Source organism: Parambassis ranga, chromosome 6 (assembly GCF_900634625.1).
Source record: "Parambassis ranga chromosome 6, fParRan2.1, whole genome shotgun sequence".
NCBI classification, from domain to species: Eukaryota; Metazoa; Chordata; class Actinopteri; family Ambassidae; genus Parambassis; species Parambassis ranga.
The window spans coordinates 11,768,455-11,790,375 of NC_041027.1; the positions used below are offsets into that span (position 1 = coordinate 11,768,455).

The 21,921-nt window shown below is 40.5% G+C and overlaps 1 protein-coding gene across 2 annotated transcripts in view; it reads left to right on the forward strand.

Moving 5' to 3' along the window:
* Positions 1 to 21,921, forward strand: part of slc39a11 (solute carrier family 39, member 11) — an 87,634-nt gene that overhangs the window by 43,852 nt on the left and 21,861 nt on the right. The window contains exon 5 of one of the 2 annotated variants that reach the window (XM_028408641.1): positions 11,416 to 11,557. In XM_028408641.1, coding sequence (XP_028264442.1) covers positions 11,416 to 11,557 — 142 coding nt within the window. The remainder of the gene's footprint in view (positions 1 to 11,415; positions 11,558 to 21,921) is intronic. The other variant, XM_028408642.1, reaches the window with a different exon arrangement.

Sequence of the window (21,921 nt, forward strand, 5' to 3'; positions counted from 1 at the left end):
TTGACGGTTTCCACACATGTCCTGAATGAGCTGAATCTTTTGATATTTGAATGGTTTGAATCGGCCCATGCATTCTGAAGATATGCTGAGCCAAAAAACGTACAGAAAAATAATAATAAAGAAAAGAAGAACAAGAGTTTGGTTGCTGGGCAACCAAACATAATAATAAAGAAAAGAAGAACAAGAGTTTGGTTGCTGGGCAACCAAACTAATAACAAGATAACAAAATTAAACTCAAACTATTTTACATCAACTCTCATCAACTTTCATAATCCGTTGAGATCTTTTCAATAGTGCTAACATAACCAGAGCTACGGTAGTTTTAAACAACGCATGTCAATTTCTGTTGCCGACGACAGCTCCGTTTTAGGGGGGTTGAGATGTTCGCCATGGAATCATGATTGTGTGTGATATCAAACTACAACCTCAAACCTTAACAAGTACATTTAATGCCACAACCTGATCACCAATGAAAACAAAAGTGAAGAAATGTTTTTGTAACGCTCTAAAAGCAATGCAATGGGTTTTAATGCTGAAAATGGCTCCTTGGCTCCCCCTGTGGTTCGCATGTGCAGTCCTGTTGGGTTTTTTGTTGCTCCTACCCACAATAGTGCTGGTACAGGTGCCATGAACGAGAAAGTGATGGTCCTGCAACCTCGTCTTCCTCGTTGATAGTCCAGACAACAGTTATTAGCGTTAGCTACTGAGGTGAACAACCGCCTGAAATTGTAGCTGTTAATGATTGGATAAAGAAAAGTCTTGATTAAAATGACAAAATAAAACTTAGTATTAGCATCCATAGAAATTGCTCAATAGACCCCTAAGTGGCAGTGTTAATTTTGGCAGCAATTTCTGATTTAGTTTTTATTTTAATCTTGTGACTAAAATGTCATTTGATTTTAGTCACATTTTAGTCATCAACATTTTTTAACTTTTAGTCTAGTTTTAGTCGACTAAATATATATTTTTTCATGAAATAATTAAGGTTTGATTGTGCAATAAAAACAGGCACATTTAAGTTGTGTTATTTGAAACAAACACCTCTTTATTTAATTGCTGTTACCTTTTCACAAAAGAACCAATAAACAGTGAGCTGCTCTCCCTGAATACACTGTTCAGTCATGACCTTCTTCATGAATACTCCATAACTACAGCAAAATACTTCAGTGACAACTTAGAAACAGTGCGCATGCTGTAAAACCATCAGCAGCAGTGTCTTCATTTATAGATTTTGTCACGTGTATCTTTGAACGGAAGTTAAGACGACTCGTCTGCAAATGTCGCTTCACGTTTGTGTTTTTCGCTCCACACGGTTTGCAAACCGTCTTGTTTGTCTTGACATCAAACGTGTCCGTGTGTCTGTTCTTCTCCTGTTTTGTGTTACCATGCATGAGTACGCCTTCTTCCAGCATCGCGGGGTAACGTCCTTACGCAGAGAGATCACTTCTGATTGGCTCTCTGCCGCCGTCTCCTGATTCGTCCCTCCCTTCCATAAACAAAACTTGCTCTGATTGGTCTCATTTTTATCAGCAAAAAAAGGTTGTTAACGAAAACCATGACGAAAATGATTCGTCAACAAATTTAACACTGCTAACTGGAAAGCTTTAGGTTTGCATAACATAGCCGAAGCTGGCATGTTTACAAATGAATGTGTAAGTAATGAAGGCGAATCCCTGTACCTCCTTACTAAACATAAATAGTGAATGAGTGGGAAAATAAAAACATATAGGAACCCCTGAAGACACAGCACGTGTTTATGTGTGGTTGGGATGCATGTACACATAAACAGATGATGACAGCGCATGTTTATGAGGCATAAACAGAAGGTCGAGCAGGATATTGGACCCTGAAGATTTGTTGCCGTGCTGCACAAACACACTTTCATTAATCATTCCAGCCGGCGTTTCAATAATTACCCCTGTCAGCCCGGCTCCTGGTGTGTATCTGTGGAAAAAAAAGGCTGCGCTTCCCTTGATTTCAGCGTTTTGACTTCTCTCGAGCTCTTCCTTCAGATCACTCCTACGTTCTCATTGCAATAAGCAGAAAGGCATTAGGTGGCAGATCAAAGATATGTAAGTGTTTCACAGAAGAGCAATTTGAAGAGAATGTTCTGACCTTGTATGCTTGCTTCTAATTTCCATTTTATATTTTTTAATATTTTTTCTCTGCTGGTTTATTAGCTGAAGGTTTTTTTTTACCCCCTTATTGAATTTTACATAATCCTGAATATTCATGTTTTACTACCACAATTAATTAACACCAATTTATGACCTTAAATGATATTACTACTCACCTATTAGCCAGACTGTTATATTTTGCTGCAAACCAGCAGCAATGTATTTATATTCAATTGTCTTCCCAGCAGAGCACAGATATTTTTAAGGTGGTCTGTAAAGAATTCTATTATATATATTATGTTTTTATCATGCAGGTTGGCTAGTGATGTGCAGCAAATGTCCGCTTTTGGGATAGATAGTGTTTTTTTAAATACTGGGAATTGTCTACTTTGTCATGTACTGCTTTGGTATTAAAGGTAAGGTAGGAGATTTTTGTTAAATTGGTGTAACTTCTCTTTACAATCCGATAGCAACCAATTAGTTCGGCAGTTTCGCATTAAAACGAAGAATATGAATCATCTGTGGAAGCTATAAAATGCTCAAAACATCAGCCAATCCTCCGGGTGGACCCTGCGCGGAGTATTGGCTGGTTGTCACTCTCTTCCTGCTCTGCGTGCACCAGAGAGGTACGTGCATGATGGCCGAAGTCACAGACCGCGGCTCGTCTTCAGGTAATGCGCGTCCATGTGATTGGGAGGCGTGGCTTCGGGGTGAGCTCTGAAATCTGGCTGACTCTCACTGAGTTTTCAAAATCTCCTACCCTACCTATAAGTTTAGTGTATTTGCAAACTTGCATCAATCCATCACATCATCCATCTTAGACAAGTTGCAGCTGAACCACAAATGATCTGATCCAGTTGGCATCCTAAGAGAAAGTACTGCTAGTTATTGGCTTGTTTGATGTGAAACAACAACTAACAGAGGCAGACAACAGCAGGAAGTGACTGTTCACCTTTCATGTGCATGCAAGAATAATCTATTGACAAGCTAACCTCGACTTGATAACCTGCAAAGATCCTCAGAGACTCTTGATTTCTGACCACATGATACAAAAAAACACCCTATTTAGTCAATGTGGTTGTGTTGGGTTTGGTGAAGCTCGTCTTGAAACACACAACTTCATATTAAACACATTTTATGGGACAAATTGGGATGAGTCCCTGTCCCCATGAACACATAAAGATGCAGATAAAGACATGCGTACCCATGTTTGATTTTCAAGGGCTGAAATATTGACCTCATGTCAGAATTTCCCACTTTTGTCAATTGAAGTTTCCAACAGTGGACCTCCCGGATGGTTCAGCGTTAAAAGCAAAACAAACTCCCAGAATTAGAACACCATGTTTCAATAGATTTGACAGAGAACATCTGTATGTATTTTGAATTCGGATCAGCCTTCAGGCTCAGCAGGCCCTCCTCGACTGTTGTTTTTTGTCATTACATGGACCTGAAACAACATACTCCCAACAAGACAATCCCCTGCTGCATCCATGCTTCTGATCTGAACCACACATTGAAGAATCTGTTTGAAAAAAATAATCTGGTATGCAGTGTAATGTTTGTGAGGGGGGAAAAATCAATAAAATAACAGGAGTCAAAGGTAGTTTTACTACAGGAAGGACTGACTTTCAGCCTTCTGTTTCAGAATAATAGCATCAGAAACAGCAGGGTTTTCTCTTTTGTTGTCTCAAGACAAATTGAAGAAAGTAAACTTGGTCACGAGGACCGACAGAAGTGTAGCTATAGTCAGGGACTTTTTTTTTAAATAAAATTACACCTTATCAATGTATTTTGGGTGTTTTGAAGAGCAGCCATTATGGAAGAACACATTTTATCTATGAGAGACTTCTAGGAAACCTTGAAAGCACCTCAGAGGAATTCCTGTAGAATCCTGGACTCCTGAGCTTAAGTCCACTGCATTGCATACAGGCATATGTTGTATTAGCATAATGTCATGTGTGGTGGATGTATTATTGATCACATGTGGCATGTTGTATGCTCATTTAGGTGATCAAAGTAATCTTACATACCATGATTTTCGGACTATAGGTCGCACCGGAGTATAACTCGCATACCCAGCCAAAGGATGAAAAAAAGTGCGACTTATAGTCCGAAAAATACGGTAGTAGTCTGAACAGTAGACAACTGGCAAATCGCCTGTTCTTTGGTTCTTTTTTTAGTTATTGTTCCTTTAAGAATCACCTTTTGAAATGATCTGAAAGTGAGTCTTTTGAGAGTGAAACAGACTCTGGAATTTCACTGTAACCTTACAAAGCTAGTGGTGTTTCTCACGTCTCCGGGCTTTTTCACAGTGTTTAACAGGATGTCCGTTTGACATCATAATCATAATTATCACCATCCATACTCAACAGGATCCACACCTTATTACACACACAAATACTGTGTGTGTGTGTGTGTGTAGTAAGCTGTGTGTGTGTTAAGCTGTGTGTTATTCATGTCAAACCTCCAGTCTCTACCAGTTTAAAAGCTCATTAATTAAGAGCTCGGTGCCAGACCAGATGACTTCATCTCATGTGACAGGATGTCAGCCCACATGCACACACAATACACACTGTTCTAGGGCATCATCTGTTCATGTGCTGATCAATAATGACATGTCAATATTTTGTGTACGTGGTCCTTTTAACGATGACAAAACGGGTAGTGCTTCATCAGGACTGAATCCGTTGATCTCGTTATACTAATGTGAGTAAATGCCTGTGTGATGCATATGTGTGCACAGCTTTAGTATAGTTAAAATTTCATTTTTGAAAGCGCTGTAAAAAAAAATAGACAGTAACACAGTGCAATGTAAAGTGAGAGTGCAGAAAAATGTCACTTTGCAGCCTTGCAGATACAAACATTACTGTAAATACATAAAGAGATAAAATGGAGAGCCAGCTTTTAGAGCAGTATTAATTAAAAAAAGGAGTAGTGGATATAGTTTACAGTGTGCCAGTGTGCCCAAAAGGTTACTAAGATAGGGATAAGCAGCTCGCTGAGGCAGAAAAGACAGTCATTATAATCCTGGTTTTACCAGGGCCCAGTGAGGAGAAGCAAACATGGGAGGAAGACGATTTTTGTCTGCAGCATTTTGGAGTCTAGACCAACCTGGAGATGACAAATCTGTGGCATAATTAAACACACAGTGCAACATATTATCCAAATTAGATTAAAAATAAAACACTGAATATCCTGACTTTAGATGAGGCTATGATGTGCAGCCAGGGTTTGTAGTGGGTTCCACTGTCCCTCCTACTACTAAAAATAATGACTTGCATTGTGCAACATCCCAGGTTGTAGTGCTGTGGGCCCTCAGCCATGTTCAAATGGGTGTATTTTAAGTTTAAGTTAAGGACAATTGAGGAGAAGTCATTAGTCTTTAGACATGGCTGTCTGTAGCTGCAGTATCAGTCAGGGTCTCTCTGTAGTCTGTTTTGTTGATGCCTAGAACAATGTGGTTAGCAACATATAATCCATATTATCCAGCTTGTGCAGCTTGTTACAACACTCCCGATGAGCAGATAAAATGGAGAGGGGGTGTGTGTGTGTGTAGTGCGCTGCCCGTTGGCTTAATCTCTGCACTTTCTCACCATTCCTCCTCTCTATCAAAGGAGATCCACACACAGTCACTCAAGCATTGAGCTGCAGGAGAGAGTAATTTATCCTCCTCGTCTGGACGCTAACTGCTCCGTCTTTGTCTTAATGATATTTCAAACCATCCTGCAAAAGCTCACAACTCAATTTCAAGAGATTTACTTTGCTCTTTGGAGAAAAGCTAAATGGGGTGCACAGATATGTTGAAGTCGTATGAAACAACTTTGCCTGGTCTCCTGATATTATCATGCATTTATATATAATAATGTTGTAGAAAAAAAAGGCCATCCTTCCTTTTGATTATTTCTAAATGTCAGCTGTTCAGTCTGGGTAGAAAAGGCCGCTGAGCGGCCGTGTCTCTGCGGGCCGGCGTCGTCGGCTAAAAGGTCCACCCGTGAAGAGGGTGACACTGCGACTGGTAATTTAGAGGAAACAGAGCAGTGGTCTCTATTTATTAAGATGCAAATGAATTTATTAAAAAAAAGGCAAATGAAAGAGCGGGAATGCATTACAGCTGTCTGGTGGTAATACACGTGTGATATGGGGTGCATTTATTTTTAATAGCTTGTGTGAATGAAGAGGTTAATTACAGTGTAGAAGCCTCAGCTAATGACAGTTCTGCTGACCTCTCCGTCAGCTGAAAGGTGAACGTTTGAATCAGAGGGAGCTTTCTTTAGTCGCCAGCAGTCAGAATTAGTACAAAAGTTGGGTTTGAAAAGGGCAATCACACAGTGTGCTGTGGGGTAGTTAAAACAACTCAAATTAATGTAGGACTTTGAAACCAGGTGCCACATTCACAGGTGGGGAGCATCAGTCTGTGTGATCCTAGATGTAAGTTAATTTTTATTCTTTTTAAATCCTGGGTAGCCATGTTGGACGTTCTCAGCTGAACACAGGTGTTTACAGCTCCAAGCATAGACCTACATTTTGGCAAATTATCCATGATTAGATGTAGTTAATTTGTTGCTCTGCACCTGGATGGAGGTGTGTGTGTGTGTGTGCGTTCCTCTTTAAAAACAGAATCATTACAGAGAGGAAAGGCGCTTGTAAATAAACTGTGCGACATGTCTGCTCCTGAGAAATCACTCACGCTCCAGCTTTGGCACAGAATGAAACACATCAACATCAGATAGTTGGTGCACTTTCATCCCGAGTCCTGCTGCACATGTACATGAGGATGGAGCAGGCTCCTCACAAGTCAATGAGGAGTAGGCGGCTTCATCAGGCCAAGCTGCTAAATGTGATACAGCAAACCACACGTACCTTCTATTAAATATACTGTACATACATCTCAACCAGTCCTCTGCGTTACCACACTGTTAAAATGTTGTATTATATCATCAGTGAAGTATCAGTTGTGCCAAGATAATAGAAAAATCACACAGTTTGTTAAAAGAGCTGCCAGTAAAAATGCTTTAATTATAAGCCAGTGAGCCCCCACTAACACCACCACCACAAACACCACCACCACCACTAGCTGGGACGGTGTCCAAAACCAAGATCTGATATAAGTAGAGACAGGATACACAGACAATTTATTTATTGTTTGTAGTTTCTTTTTTTATATTTATTGTTGAATTGATTCAATATTTCAAATTTAAATATCCATTTGTGAACTAAGTAAAAATGGCAAAATGAGTTTATCTTTTGAGCAGGTTGGTTGGACAAAACAAAAATAAACTAGTTGCTACCTTAGCTTAGCTATTAGCTAGCCAGCCCATCTAGTGGTTGAAAGCGGTATTACACAAGGGTGCGATCCGCAGACAACTGTTTAGACTGCTAACATTAAAAGATGTTTTAATGTTAGCACTACATAGGGAGCTAATGTTCAGCTCCATAACAGTTATTTCTTCACAAACATATGAACATACAGTTCTGTTATTTCGTGACACGATGGTTCGGTGACTCATTTTTATTTTCTCCTCTTCTAAGGATTTATGCTCTTGGTTAATAATCACAAATTGGCATTTGGCTTTCTGTCATATCAAGCCGTGTCTTCAAACATGCTAATCCTAGCCTGTGTTGTGCACCTGCACATTTTGAAGTAAGGTGATCAAATGGTTTTTATCTTCAAGACAATAGAGCAGAAACATAGACAGAGACAGAGAGAAAGAGGGCGAGGGATGAACAGGACTGGACTGTCACTGCTGGAAGTGTATTTTAATAGTGAGACTAGACCTGCTGATGAGAGTATATCATGGGTCATCACCAAAGGCCAGAGTAGGTTAATAACATCCTCCCAAGACGGTGCAGGAACTGTTCTGTCACGCAGCACACACACACACACACACACACACACACACTTTTTCAGCTGAACACACACTTACTCAAACATGCCCACACACATATCACACAGTACATGGTGACAATTTGCACATAGATAAGAGACATTCTGGAGATTCTGCTCATACCATGCATACAAATGATCATTAAAGGAAGGACGTTATTATTAATTGAAATATTATTTTACAGATATATTTCAGATCAGATCAGTCTGGATGCACATTAACCCATTCTACAATGTGGTCACTTGGATAAAATGACCACATTTGTGCCTGGTGCAGGTGGCTGCAGTCAGTGTTTTCAGCCTAACAGTGAGACAGAAACATCCCTAAATGTCATGCACCAGCTCACTCATTAGTTCCTAAGCAAACTTCCTCCTTTCTTTTTTTCTTTTTTTTTTTTTTCTGGGCTGCATCCCACTCACACGCCTCATTGCCTCTGGCGTAAGTAATAACCTCAGAACAAGAAAGACAAATACGGATTGAATTGATTTCATAGCTTAGAGGAAAATGTTTCCATGACAATGTTTTTCTTTGTTTTTCCAGCTTTATGCCTCTTCTTATTAAAAAAAAAACATTGATTGTATTTTTTTTTCTTATAGGGGCCATTCATCAGTTTTTTTTTTATGTGCGATCGTGTTCAATCAGCTGTTTAAAGGGAAAGACTTCAGGAATTTCAGCCTGTCACTGATCGCCACCAGCCATATAATGCAGCTGCGACCTTGGTCACAGTATTTTCCCTGTGATATGCTTTGGCTGGTAAAATGAGTCAAGCTTTAAAAAGTCTTTAAACGCCTCCACTGTCAGCAGAACCTGTGACATCACAGTAGAGCTGCAACGATAAGTCGAGTACTCAAGTAATATTTGAGGGCAAAGTGTATCGACAAATAATTTAGTAGTTGGTGACTCGTTAGTGACGCCATCCCATGGCATGCAACCGTAACACATTTGCAGCAGAGAATGATTCTCTGGCTTGTGGGGTAGTGGGACAATTGGTGTTTTGGGTGCAAGAGGTCCTGGGTTCGAAACCCGGATGAGCCGTTTGTAGCTCGGTGTGGAGCAAGTGTTAAGATTTGGCAGTAATTTTGGGTAGATGTGGGAATGGGTGAGCACACACACACACACACACACACACACTTTTAAAGCATGAGGGTTTCGGCTCTAGGCATGGAGGTGGTTGCAGATAAAGCAATGACAAATTAGCGGTCCAAAGTAGTCGTCCACTATTGAAATAGTCATTAGTTGGAGCTGTACTTATGCGAAAATTACGACATATACGTGTAATCTGATTACTCGTAAGAATCGCAAAAATAATCGGTGACTATTTGATTATCAAAATACTCTTTTGTGGCAGCCCTACATCACATGTTCCCGTAAGGACACGAATCACCCACTGATCTGTATTTTGATACATTCAGACATTTAAGGATCAAATCATGTACAACTTGTAGCAGATGGAGGTCCAACAACAAATGAATGTGATATTTCCACACTGCTTTCCATACATTTGTCTGGTCTCCCAGACAAACACCTCCTGACAGTCACCCATTATGTTCTTGTGAGTAAATTTTTGTTGTGCTATTTTAGGAATTTTAAGTGCAGGCGTGACAACGGCGTGAAACGGTCTGCGTTTTTACAGGCAGCGTTTGATGTTTCGAAGTGTTTTTCTGGGAATTGGCAGGATTCACATATGGTTTTATTCTAGCGGTGGATCATACTTTAACACATGGAACTCTCCAGGAGGAAAAAATAAAAACAGCTTTTGTGCTCAGATCCCCCTGAAGGTGTTAAAGCTGAGCAACACACACACACACTTTGATTTTTAAATGTATTGCACCACGGTCGCAGTATAAATCTCTGTTGCAGCCGTTTCAGTAGTAATCAAGAATATTGACCTTGAACCTTTTAGGCATATTTGAACAGAAAACTAAAGCTAAAATGTACAATATACATTATCGATTGCCGTCCACTTCTGAGAGCTTGTGGTAGTAAGAAAACACTGGAGTGCAGTCCATCCACTCCAAAGTTTTCACAACACTCTACCTGCTGTTAAACCAGCCGTTTTTCTTGTTTCCGTCCCTTACATTTAGACATTACTCATCTAATGGTTTGCTAATGAATGTGTGGTCTGTTTTCATCAGAATGGATGGATGCAGCTAAATCAATCTATTTGTCAGGTTTAGACATTTGTCTGACGTTTTTATGTTTTTTTTTTTTTTACCTTTAATTGGTTTTCTGTTTAAGTAAGTTTTGTTTTGGAATAAATGGAAATTTAATGGCGGTATGTTATAATTAAACATGCACCAAAGTCGACAAAGAGCACCTTCTAGCAACGAAAAACAAACAGTTGCAAGCAAAGCAATTTAGAGCGCTCATTACTTATGCAAAGTAATTTCCCTGTCCTGTCAGGCTGTCTCCTCCTGTTAGTCTTCTTTTGCAGGAAGACGCTGTTCTAAATTAGTTCCTTCCACTTTTAAGCAATTAAACATCGGCTCTGTTCACAAACACAGATGATGTAAGTAGGTTTCCGTGGCAACGTCCCATCAATCAAGAACAAGCTGAATAAGATGTTTTTAAACAAACAAAATTAAAAAACGATGACTGATAAATGTCAAGTAGGATTGACTGAATGGGAGCTGGCTGTGAAAGCAGAGTGGAGCCACACCAGCAGATAACATTTACCTCTATTAACCTGCACCATTTAATTAAACATAGCTGGCTGCAGATACTATGCAGTATATCAAATAAAATAAAAAAATCCTCAGATCAGGGTCAGCCGGGGTGTTAAGAAGGGATTTAAATTTTATTAATCAGCTAACACAAATGAAGACAGCATGGCGCCTCTTGGGAAATGCTCTTTAGGATTTTCTAATCAAAGATCGGCCACCCCGGTTGACCCTTTTGCTAATAGAGTTCAGCCGTTTAGCCTCTGTTTTGGTACCTTTCACACTTACTGCAAGGCACATCATCCTCCTTTCTGCCTGCCCAGTGAGACATAAGAAGATGAGATGTTTACCATCTGACCAACCTATGCTTTGATGCAAGTCTCCTAGTCTATCGTTGGATCCGAACACCATTTCTGAATCATCGAATGTTCCTGCATGACTGCATGCACCTGTTAATAAATAGCCTTTTTGTTTTCTTTGTGGGGTGTTGAGAGTATTTAGGCCCCACATTGAGTGTTTTGTGTGATTATCCATTGTTTAATTGGTGTGTTTCCATTTAATAGCTCAGCTAAATCAACAGACTAATGAAACAGTTGAGCGATGACCTGTGGGCATACGGCAACGCTCGCTGTGTTTTCTGCCTTATTAAATAGCATTTGGTTGGCAGGCTTACAACACATTCAAAAAAAAAAACACAGACAGAAGTAGTCCCTGCGACGTTTTGATCTTTACTGCCCCCTTTGTTTTTTTCAGGGTGTTGGTTCTGACCCCCACACGGCCCTGGCTCTTCCCCCTGACGTCAAGATGGCCAAGGAGAAAGCAGAGGAACCCTCGTTCCAGTTTTTGGACTCTGATGAGATGACCATCAGGATAGGTAGAGCTGGACCTCTCTCAGGCAAGCCTCCCTTCATATACCCACAGTTTGTGCATGCAGGTGCAGCGACTGTAGTCTCATTTCTCTGCACTGCTATCAGTGCAGAATGAAGGACTACATTTTACCTGAAGCTTCTATGATGGCTATCTGTTCACTGTTGGGATTTTCTCCTATCTGGTAAACCTCACAGCCTGTCTTCCTTCGAGTGGTGTTTGTGTCTGGATAACTCTTGGGAAATTATTCAGGGTTCCTCAATCTAACCTATCCCTCAACCAATCCCTCACACAGAATCAACCTTTAAGTCACGTACATGTTGTACAACACGTCTCCACACTACACAAGACTGTTTAATTTACCTTTTTCTAGTGTGTACGTCAGGAAACAAATGGGATTTTTATTGTGACGGAAATGAACACACAGCTCCTCTGCCATCAAATAACAGCTTAATGAGCAATTACACACAAAATGCATAACCATCTTCATAAGCACAGCAAAGTGCAAAATCATGAAACAAATGAATGCACCAAAACAAATCAGGTAAAATGGGAAATAGGTTGTAAACATAGGCCACGAAAAGGTTTTAGATACGACACTAATTCATGCATCTCTGTGGCCATTAAATACAATTCCTACTAGAACAAACAGTGACTGATATCAAGACATTACAGGCCTCTGTCTGACCTGAAAGGAATAAGGATAATGAGACGTCCTTTATCATCATTATGCTCAAAGGGCACGTTTCATGTGTCAGTGAGGAAATGCAAGAAAATAATGTAACAACTTTGATTTCAGCCAACAATTGAGCCACATAGTCTGGTTTTAAAGGTAGGGTAGGAGATTTTGAAAACTCAGTGAGAGTCAGCCAGATTTCGAAAGTAAACACATGCCCCTTTCTCTCGGAGCTCACCCCGAAGCCACGCCTCCCAATCACATGGACGTGCATTACCTGAAGACGAGCTGCGGTCTGTGACTTCGGCCATCATGCACGTACCTCTCTGGTGCGCGCAGAGCAGGAAGAGAGTGACAACCAGCCAATACTCCGTGCAGGGTCCACCTGGAGGATTGGCTGATGTTTTTAGTGTTTTATAGCTTCCACAGATGATTAATATTCTTCGTTTTAATGTGAAACTGCCGAACTAATCGGTTGCTATTTGATTGTAAAGAGACTTACACTAATTTAACAAAAAGTGCATCAGAATGAAATCTCCTACCCTAGCTTTAACATCTAAACAAAGATGCATTAGCCATCTGTGTCATCACCAATGTTTAGGTGGAGCATGAGTGGGCAGCAGGAAGCCTGTGACCGGACACAGTGTTCACCTATAGCTCTATAACTTTAAGCCATAATAATATTTAAATATGTTTGATGAAAATTAACCCAGATTTTCTATTTATTTAAGTTGTACATCCGGTATCCTCATTAAGAAAATGTGACATTAGTTTGAAAAAAGAACATGCACGTATCTCTAAGTGTTAATGGGGTGAGGACATGTTGTTGAGATCTTTTAGGATTGATTCATTTTTGGAATCAGCCTCAAGTGGTCATGCAAGGAACTGCAAATCTATCGTCCATTTATTTATTTATTTATTTCGAAACAATTTTAGTTTTACCTTATCTAGTTTTTGGCGGGTATATTTACACCAAACCCTGATCACACATGGGCATTTATACTGAGTATCCTATGCGTGAAGTCACACAGCATTTACTGGATCTCTATCATCAACTCCAACTTTTGTATCTGCTGGGATGCAGACTAAAACAATGTAGCAGCTTTATCGTGAAACCAACACATATCTCTATTACACATTTTATGTGTGAGACCTGTCTGCCTTATGGTTGGCTTCTCTTTAGCCACTCCAGTAATGGTTGCTAAAGAGAACAGTATAATTCTCACATCTCCAGTATTCTAACACCTTATTTTACTTACATGCACAACAAAACCCGCAATCTCTATCAATTTGCATCTCCCCTGGAGTATCCCATCAGTGGCTAATTAACAATAGGAACAATAGGAAGAGGAAAGAAATGTCAGTGCCAGCAGGCATTGATTTTTTTTCTTCTCACACATATTTCCATTTAATTATAAGAAAAAACAAGTATGTCTATGTCTGAGACAGTTTTATATGGAGGGCACGCTGTAACCTGCATGTTTACGCGTTGGTTCTAATTATGTAAAGTGGCAGACCTTTCTTACTGCAGATATTTTGACATGTCGCAGCAGAGCATGCGTCAGTGGAACTAATATCATTAGGGTGATAATAAGGGGGTCCGGAAAGAAACCATTTGAGATATCTGTCTTTTGAGACTTCAGCTGAAATGGAATGCTGCCATTATTAATAATCTTAATCACACGACTGGGTAAATGCTGTCTGTTCAGATAAACTTAAGCAAGGCTCGTTAATCAAAAATAGCCGTAGAGTTATATTTGAGACTGCGTGTGTGCACATCTGAGTCAGTTTATCTGACTCACCACCCCTCCTCTTCATTTCCATTATTGTCACAGTGACCTCACATTTACACTGAGATTTTAAAAGGAGGACGATATACATGTGTCTGGTTTTAAATCTCAGGGGGGAGACGGTGCCGTCGCTGATGTACACACTGCTGTTAGATCTGGAGCCAATGCTGTGAAAACTCCTGCATGGCTGTGATGTTATTTTCAGGGACCTATCTGTCAGAGGGTGCTCAACTGGAAAACAAGCTAAAGAAAGAAGGCTTTTGAAACAACTCATGACTGTTCTCAGACAAAAAAAAAGCAAACTTTGGGCAGAAGCTGCAACTACTAATATGTCTACTCATTTACTCTTTCTGACTGCTGTTGTTTTACTGTCATATCTGTGAGTTTAGCTCAGTTCATTGCATCCCTGCAACCAGCCTGAGGTCATCAGCCAGCCAGGCAGAACGGTAAACACAAAGGAACATATACACTGTATATATATATATATGGTCGATGTGATTCCAGTGCTCTCTACTCGTTGCATAATTCAGTGCATGTTCGACCAAGTTCATTAAGTGGCTTAATCATCAAAATAGAGCGAATACTTCTTCTGAGATGGTTAAATTGCCGCACTGCTGGGAGCAGGGTTATTCAGAGGCTCAAGCAGAACAGCATAGGGTAAACTGACCCTAATTAGTCTTAATATTATGTATGTGATAAGCAAAAGTGTATGATTTCTATTTCATCACAACCCTTTAGCTATTTAAAAAAAAAAAGGTTATGTGAGGTCGCTTGGGTGTTAATTTCACCACTGCAGAGCAGGGCTGGCTCCGACAACAAACATGTAACCCTGATTAATAATGCAGCATGAAAAACTATTGCCTATGTAAATTAGGGTTGTGTTAGGGTAGAACATAGACAGAATATATGCATGGACGAAGCTTCTGAAGTGCCCGTTGTAGACAATCCCCTAGAGGCTGTGGGGTGAACTGCAATTTTCATGCCTCAACCACGGAGGTTGCAGCTTGGTTTTTAGAAGGACCCTATCGTGGAGACACTTTAATAAAATACAACAGGGACTGCCTGTTCAGACAGGAGCCACTTCACACAGGAGCTCATTGTTATAGTGGGTCTGTGTGGGCTTTTTGTCCAATGTGAAAAATAACTTGAGTGTTTTTTTTGTTGTTTTTTTTGTCTAGCCAAGCAATGACAATGAAAGCGATAGAAAAGAAATAGCACAAAATAAAGGTAAATAGCATGGGAATATGAAGAACTAAGGGTCCCACGTGGGAGTCAGACTCCTTGGCAATATGGAGCCCTTTCAGTCAGGCTCCCTGACCTGTCTGGCCTGCAAAGAAAACAGCCACCAGAAAAGCAATAAAAGGCAGTAGAGCTGTACCTGCTAACCCTGTTAGCTGTCAGGTCACCCACACACACAGGGCAAAAAGGGGAGACATTATATGATGACATGATCAGTGACACCAATATTAAGGTAATTATCATATCATTTATTTTCACAAACGACAGCAAGGGGAGAAAATCTGCTCCCTCGACTACAACCCGCCGACATATGCTCCTGCTGCAAACACTGATTCCTGTTTCAAAGTGGATCACAACAGTAATAGTATCTCATCATGTCAGCATTATAGCCTCGGGGCACACACTGGGCTGAATTCTCTCCGCCTCACCTCGTCGGAGAGAGAGGATTGTGATAAAAAGTTATGAATGCTGCTTATATAAAGCTCGGTGTGGATGCTCTCAAGGCCTGTGCTGGAATAGGATATAAGTGTTAGTGAACATGTTACAGCGGCGGTCCTGTCCTTCACCACACCATCCACTTTTTTATGCAACATTAATTTTCCTTTATGAATAGGAACCCACACTGGAATCTATAATTTCATTTTAGTATCCCACACACACACAGAGTATTCCACCTTCATCTCTCAGGATCTCAGTTACTTTTTAGAGATGTTTCTCCTTTAAATTATTCTCCATGATTGGTGGTGGCTGGTCTCTCTTTTCAATCTAAAATTTAATTTTGTGGCTGTTTCCTCTTGTTTTCACCTTCATCTTGAGTCAAATCTAGTGTCTTTATTCAAGTGTCCTCTCAGTTTCCTCTCTGAAGCCGCAGCAGTCGCAGTTTTTTTTTTTCCTCCAGCCATCACAGAAGCTCAATCCGGTCTTTCAGATGTGTGGTATATGAATGTGGATGGTATGTATTGCCATTTTTACTCTATTCTAATCTCCTAAGAAGGATGATGAAAGCTACTTAGAACATTTATTACTAATATTTCTTAAATTAAGACCCTGTTTCCACATACAGGTTATCTGTAAAAACAAAGAGTTTGCGGCAGTCTGCGCGTCAGTTCGTGCAACCTTTTTTGTGTAGTACGGCTGCCAGAGCAGGCTGTAGTCTAGTGATGGAAGCAATCCAGGTAGCGTTTGCATTTCTGTTGTTGTAAGCACTTTTTACGTGTTTGCATTTACAGCTCCTCTTACTATGTAGAGGAGCAGAGACATGTTAGATCTCCAGGTTCAGCAACTTTGGAACAACTTCTGACACAAAGAGCCAGACTGCGTCGATGAGGCTTCTGATTGGCTTGCACGGCTTTCTCCTTCTTCCTACACTGCCACCCACAGGCCTGGTGTAGTCATGATGGCTCTTGGGAGCGTTGAAAATGATGATGTGTGCACGATGTTATTTTGGAAAACAGAGGGAAGGAAATGTTCATTTTTCAAAATGAACATTTCAATACTATGTGTAAACGTAGCCTCAAGCAAAATATGGACATGTTTGTCCAGAAGCAGGTTTGTAAATAATCATTTCAGCCATTTACCTCCATTCATTAGTGCACCCTTTAGGTGAATTGCAGCCAAATTTGGAAAAATTGCATTATTAGGTGGCTTTCTGGTATACATTACAACTGAGGCCAGAGCTGTTTCAAAACCTCAAAAAGGATATGGCAGTGATAAATCCTATAGTCAGTAAATATTGTAAGGCCTTGGTATAGATTTTGAAGTCAGTGAAGGCTTTGATTTGCAAAAGCCAAAAAGTGTGTCTTTAAATCTTTTGACAGGCAGGTGAGTGTGTAATGAGTCATCCCATGAGTTTGCAAAAATTAACAAAACTTCAGACTTCAGTGATTAAAATAAAACATGCAATCTGCTAAAAGGTGATCCTGTGACATAAATACTGAGAGGGTCTAATTATGTAAGTGGATGCAGATGTGCAGGTGGGCGGGAATAATCAGCTGATTGACTGTGAGAGGCAGGTGGGAGTGGCTCGGTCAGACATAACAGCAGGGGGGTGAAGCGAATGGAAAAAAATCCAGGTGGAGCAGTAAAGGAATGGATTTGAATGGAGAAGCTGCTAAAAGCTCCGTTCATTTGTTCCGTCCCAGTAAAGCACTTGTGATGATTTGATCGAGATATAGTTCATCATGACGGCAACATGTGGCAAATTAACGATGCACGTGCTATAAACAGGCACGGCTGTGTGTACCGGAGGTGGCACGGTGGATACAACTTACCTGTCAGCAGGTTTGTCTGCATGTTTAGGAGGCTTTTCTTGAACACATTCTTCATACCTGCTCTGATTAGACAATCTGTGCAAAGCGATGATGGATGTTTAATAGATCAGTTCCTCGCCTCCTGCTGCTCTCCAGGTATTTGAAGTGACATGTTCCCACTCAGCTATGCATGTATTCACATGCACACAAACTATTCAGGTTCCCTCACATGGTTAATGCACTGCATTCTAAATGATTCAGTCAGCATTAGGCGCAATCAAATAGGTCCTCACGGAGTTCTGTTTATTTAACTCTTCATAATGAATTCTGGAACATGCTAGAAAATGGCAAATGGGATTAGATCTGAATTTCTCATATGTTCAGAGTGCCTTGCTAAAATGTGAACCTCTGTACTCTCGGTGTGCCCACTAATTATTCTTGCTCTTTAAAATATATCTTACAAGCCTCAGGGGAAATGCAGCAGCCAGCTACATTACCTATCTTTTATAATGAGGAGGAGGAAGTGATGCCATAGCTGTGATCAAAAGGAAGACCTAATGCATATTACCAGCCACATCAACCGTCTGTACATTAGATTTTATGGAACTACCCTGACGTTGCTTTAGGATTTAAAGGCAGAGTCATGCTAAATTCATACATCCATGTAGGTGAGTAGGGTTTAAGGGCACGGAGAGATGCGCAGTGTTCTTAAAATGACCATAAACAAGCTGTAACAGCAGAACTCCGGTGCTTTTAAAGCTTGCTAGCCTGCTGCACACACAGTTTTTTGCTTTATTTTCCTGAGGGAGAGATGATAATGTTGGGCTTGAATTTCTTTTAATGGAGACATTTTCTTTTATTAGATAATACTCGTAATCAGGGATGTTACACCAGCAGTTGTCTAGCAGGCGGTTTTCAGTTATTAGTGGCATCACACACAGACGTCTGATTGAGAAGTTCAAGATTGAGTTGATGATGTGTCAAGGCTTTTCCTCTCCTCTGTATTTAGACTCTCACAGAGGATTTTAGGATGGTGCTACTTCTTCTCGTCCTCAGGACTTCAGACTGCTACATCTTTTATTAAAGGGGAAATGGTACAAAAATCTCAAGTCTTTAAAAATGCAATGTGTAGCGTTGCTGTTCACACGTCTAATTCTTCCCTGCAGTTTTCTATCATTTTTGCATCCTGCCTCAATCAGCAGGGTGCGACTACAGAAGGGCACACAGCTACATAGTCATGCTATCTCGACAGATATCAGAAGCAGTACCAGGGATACGCAGTCAGTTGTGCTTCAAGAGGCACACTTCTTTTCTCAAGAGTTGTTATGAAAAGGATTCATCAGCTGCTTTCGCCAAAAGCCTCTGCTTCTCTAATCTCTGTTTCTCCTGCCGGTGTTTCTCCTACAGCTCATAGCTTTTTGATGAGGGACACTAATGCATCATCGTCTTCTGTTAAGCCTTCAGACGAAAGCAGGAGGAAGGTTTGATGAAGGTGACAGAGAAATTGATGCTTCCTGTAGAGTGAGATCAAAGGGGTAAACACTCAAAACTCTGTGACTGAGCTTATATTTCAGCACATGTGCATCTCTCCTCCTGTATTATTTACGCCGCTCATCTTCTGTCTGCCTCTCTCAGGCTGTTGCACATAGATTTTAAAAAGCAGCAGATGATTGTCTGTTTTTTTTTTCAGCCTACTGCCCCCCTTTTTTTTTTTTTGCAGTGTGTCAATCTTTGAGAAGTTCGGTAGGGATGGAAACTGCATCGGTTAATTAGGTATAGAAATCTGTGTGTCTTCATGTCTTCATAGTTCCTCCTTGCTCAGCAGCTTATTTGGCAGCCACTGAATCAGCAGGCTGCCCAACGTTAAAACGCCCGCGGCTCCACCATTTTTTTTTTTCTTGCTGATTGATTTAATCTTTTTTTTTTTTCCTTTTTTTTTTTTTTTTTACATAAACCTTTCCACATATAGATGCACAACTCAAATGTGAAACCGCTCTCATAATAAGTCTCTTTGATAATAACTAGAGGCATTTTCATTATTGATAATTGTTGGGGAAGCCAAGCTGATGGGAAAAAAACAGAGTGATGTTATCATGAAGCAATTTTCCAAGCCTTATATTTGTATATGTATTTTACATTTTTCATTAACATCATACATCCAGGGGTAATTAGTACCATATATGTGCAGCTTAGATATGCATCTTTTTCGTTAATTATCTGTGCATTCTTATCGGCTATAATTTGATTAACATCACCCTGATGCTGCCCGCCCTGTTTATCGGTAATTCCTCCACACTTGGAGCTGTTTGGCATTTACCGAGGCAGTAAAACACACAGGGGCTTGTACACTTGCTGACATTTGAGAAGCCTCATATTGAATATTTCCTACCCTCACACAACTAATTCATGCCATTAGCCTGTTAATTACAAGCAGTATTGATATGAAAGAAAAAAAAAATGTTTGTTAAATAAACAACATTAATATCTATTGACTGTGAAACATGGCCAAGCCTCCACCAGTCCAATAAGTCGACTGTGCTCAGAGGCTACATAGCTGTTCATTTGTTTCTAATGAAATTTTGTCTACATTTATCCAAATGGGTGTGGAGTGCACCAGCAGTCAGTCGCCATGTTGGGCTTCTTTAGTAAAATGTCTTGACAGCTGTTGAACAGATTGTTGTTAAAATATGGGCGAGTAGTGATACTGCAAGTGGAGCCAGGTTATAGTCAGATGCATGGAGATCTATGGGGATTGACTCACAGTTGGTGCCAGCCCCAAGTGGCCACTTGAGGGACTGCAGGCCATTAATAATTTGACCTTTGTTTTAAGTTAGATAGCATGCACACGATTTGGCTTTCAAATTCCCTAAAATGTAGCAAACACCCTGTTCAATAGTAATTCATGCATCCTTTCCAGTCTGTGTGTGTTTCTCTGCTCACTAATTGCATCTTTTTAGCACAGCTAGAGTGTGAGATTAAGAGGAAAACAGACATGGAGGCAGATGGACAGGCAGTAGTGTGCTGTACTCTCAACACTTCCCAAGCCCTTTTTGGAAAATAACTCTAATAACAAATTTAAATGGTCCGGCCAAATCTGCTGTTTACTACAGTTTCTGGAAGCCGTAGACAACATGCAGCAGGTGCTGAGCTGGTTTTTCTTTCCATCTTTACTAGTTCCTGATGAAAGACTTCATCATAAACAAAAATGAGCAGGGAGTCCATAGACGTAGTATAAAGAAGCAAACCCACATCACATCTCTTCTTGCTTTTCTGACCATTCAACACCCAGTGCAAGAATATATATTTTTCTAGACTTCAGTAAACAAAATGTACTTAACCACTAAACCAATATCCTCCACTTAAAATTGATACAAGAGGTTCTTCCTGTACCACACATTTTTGTTGATACAAAAAACAGAACAGACAGAGCCGCACATGAAAGGAAGTGAAGTGCAGTGACCACACATCTCTGGATTCTTCTTCTCCTCCTCCTCACATTGAGTCTCAGGGTTCACAGTTGAACTCCAAGGACCTGTGTGGCCGGGTGGTTCTGTAATTGTTGGAGGGGTAGCGTTGGGCGTGCGTCTAGGTGGGATGAAGTGGTCATGCTCAGAGAGTCCCTGGTCTTCGTCTCTCAGATATTCTGTTCCAGTAATGATGTTGGAGGCTCTCAGACATATTGTTCCCTCCAGTATGGATACATGCATTTGGTTGAAGTAGCAGTCCATTTCTTTCACTTCTGTGACTCTTTCTGGGTCCAAACCTTAAGCCTAACGAGCTCACACAGGCACTCTAAGGACTCCTCATCTCTGTTGTCCAGGAGTCTGTTCATACAGTGCTGAACCGCGGTGTCATTGTTGAATCTACATTTGAAGACTTCTGAAATGAAGTTGATGTTGTTTTTCTCCCTTTGGAAGAATTGCTTTGCAGCATTCTTACTAATAATACGTTGCTATGTAAACACACTGCTGTGATTACCTTAGGCTGATCAAGGCTATATTCAGAAAAACCCATGACAGAACACAGATTTCTGGACTATGTGGATCTCACAACATGTCAACACCATCATCACACTGTAGTGTTTAAACTGCATGAACGGCAGTTGTGTTGACTTTGTTGTTGACTGAGACTCACAACATGCAATTATTTTCTCTCCAGGCTGCGCCTGTGAACTCCACCATCACTGCACCTTCTCACCACTCCTGGCTGTCGCCTTTCATCCGAACTCTCCTGAGGTTTTTTTTGTGTAAATGGCAAGCTAACACTAACAACTCCCGTGGATATAATGCATGTAAATGTTGTCCTTGCCTGCACTCCTTTGGGATGTAGCTCCTTCAACACCAAGCGCACATACTCCATCCCCAGAGGTGTGTGTGTTCCAAGTTTTGTGAGAACTCTTAGGATCCTACAAAAGTGCATACAGCATTTTTTTCTCTCT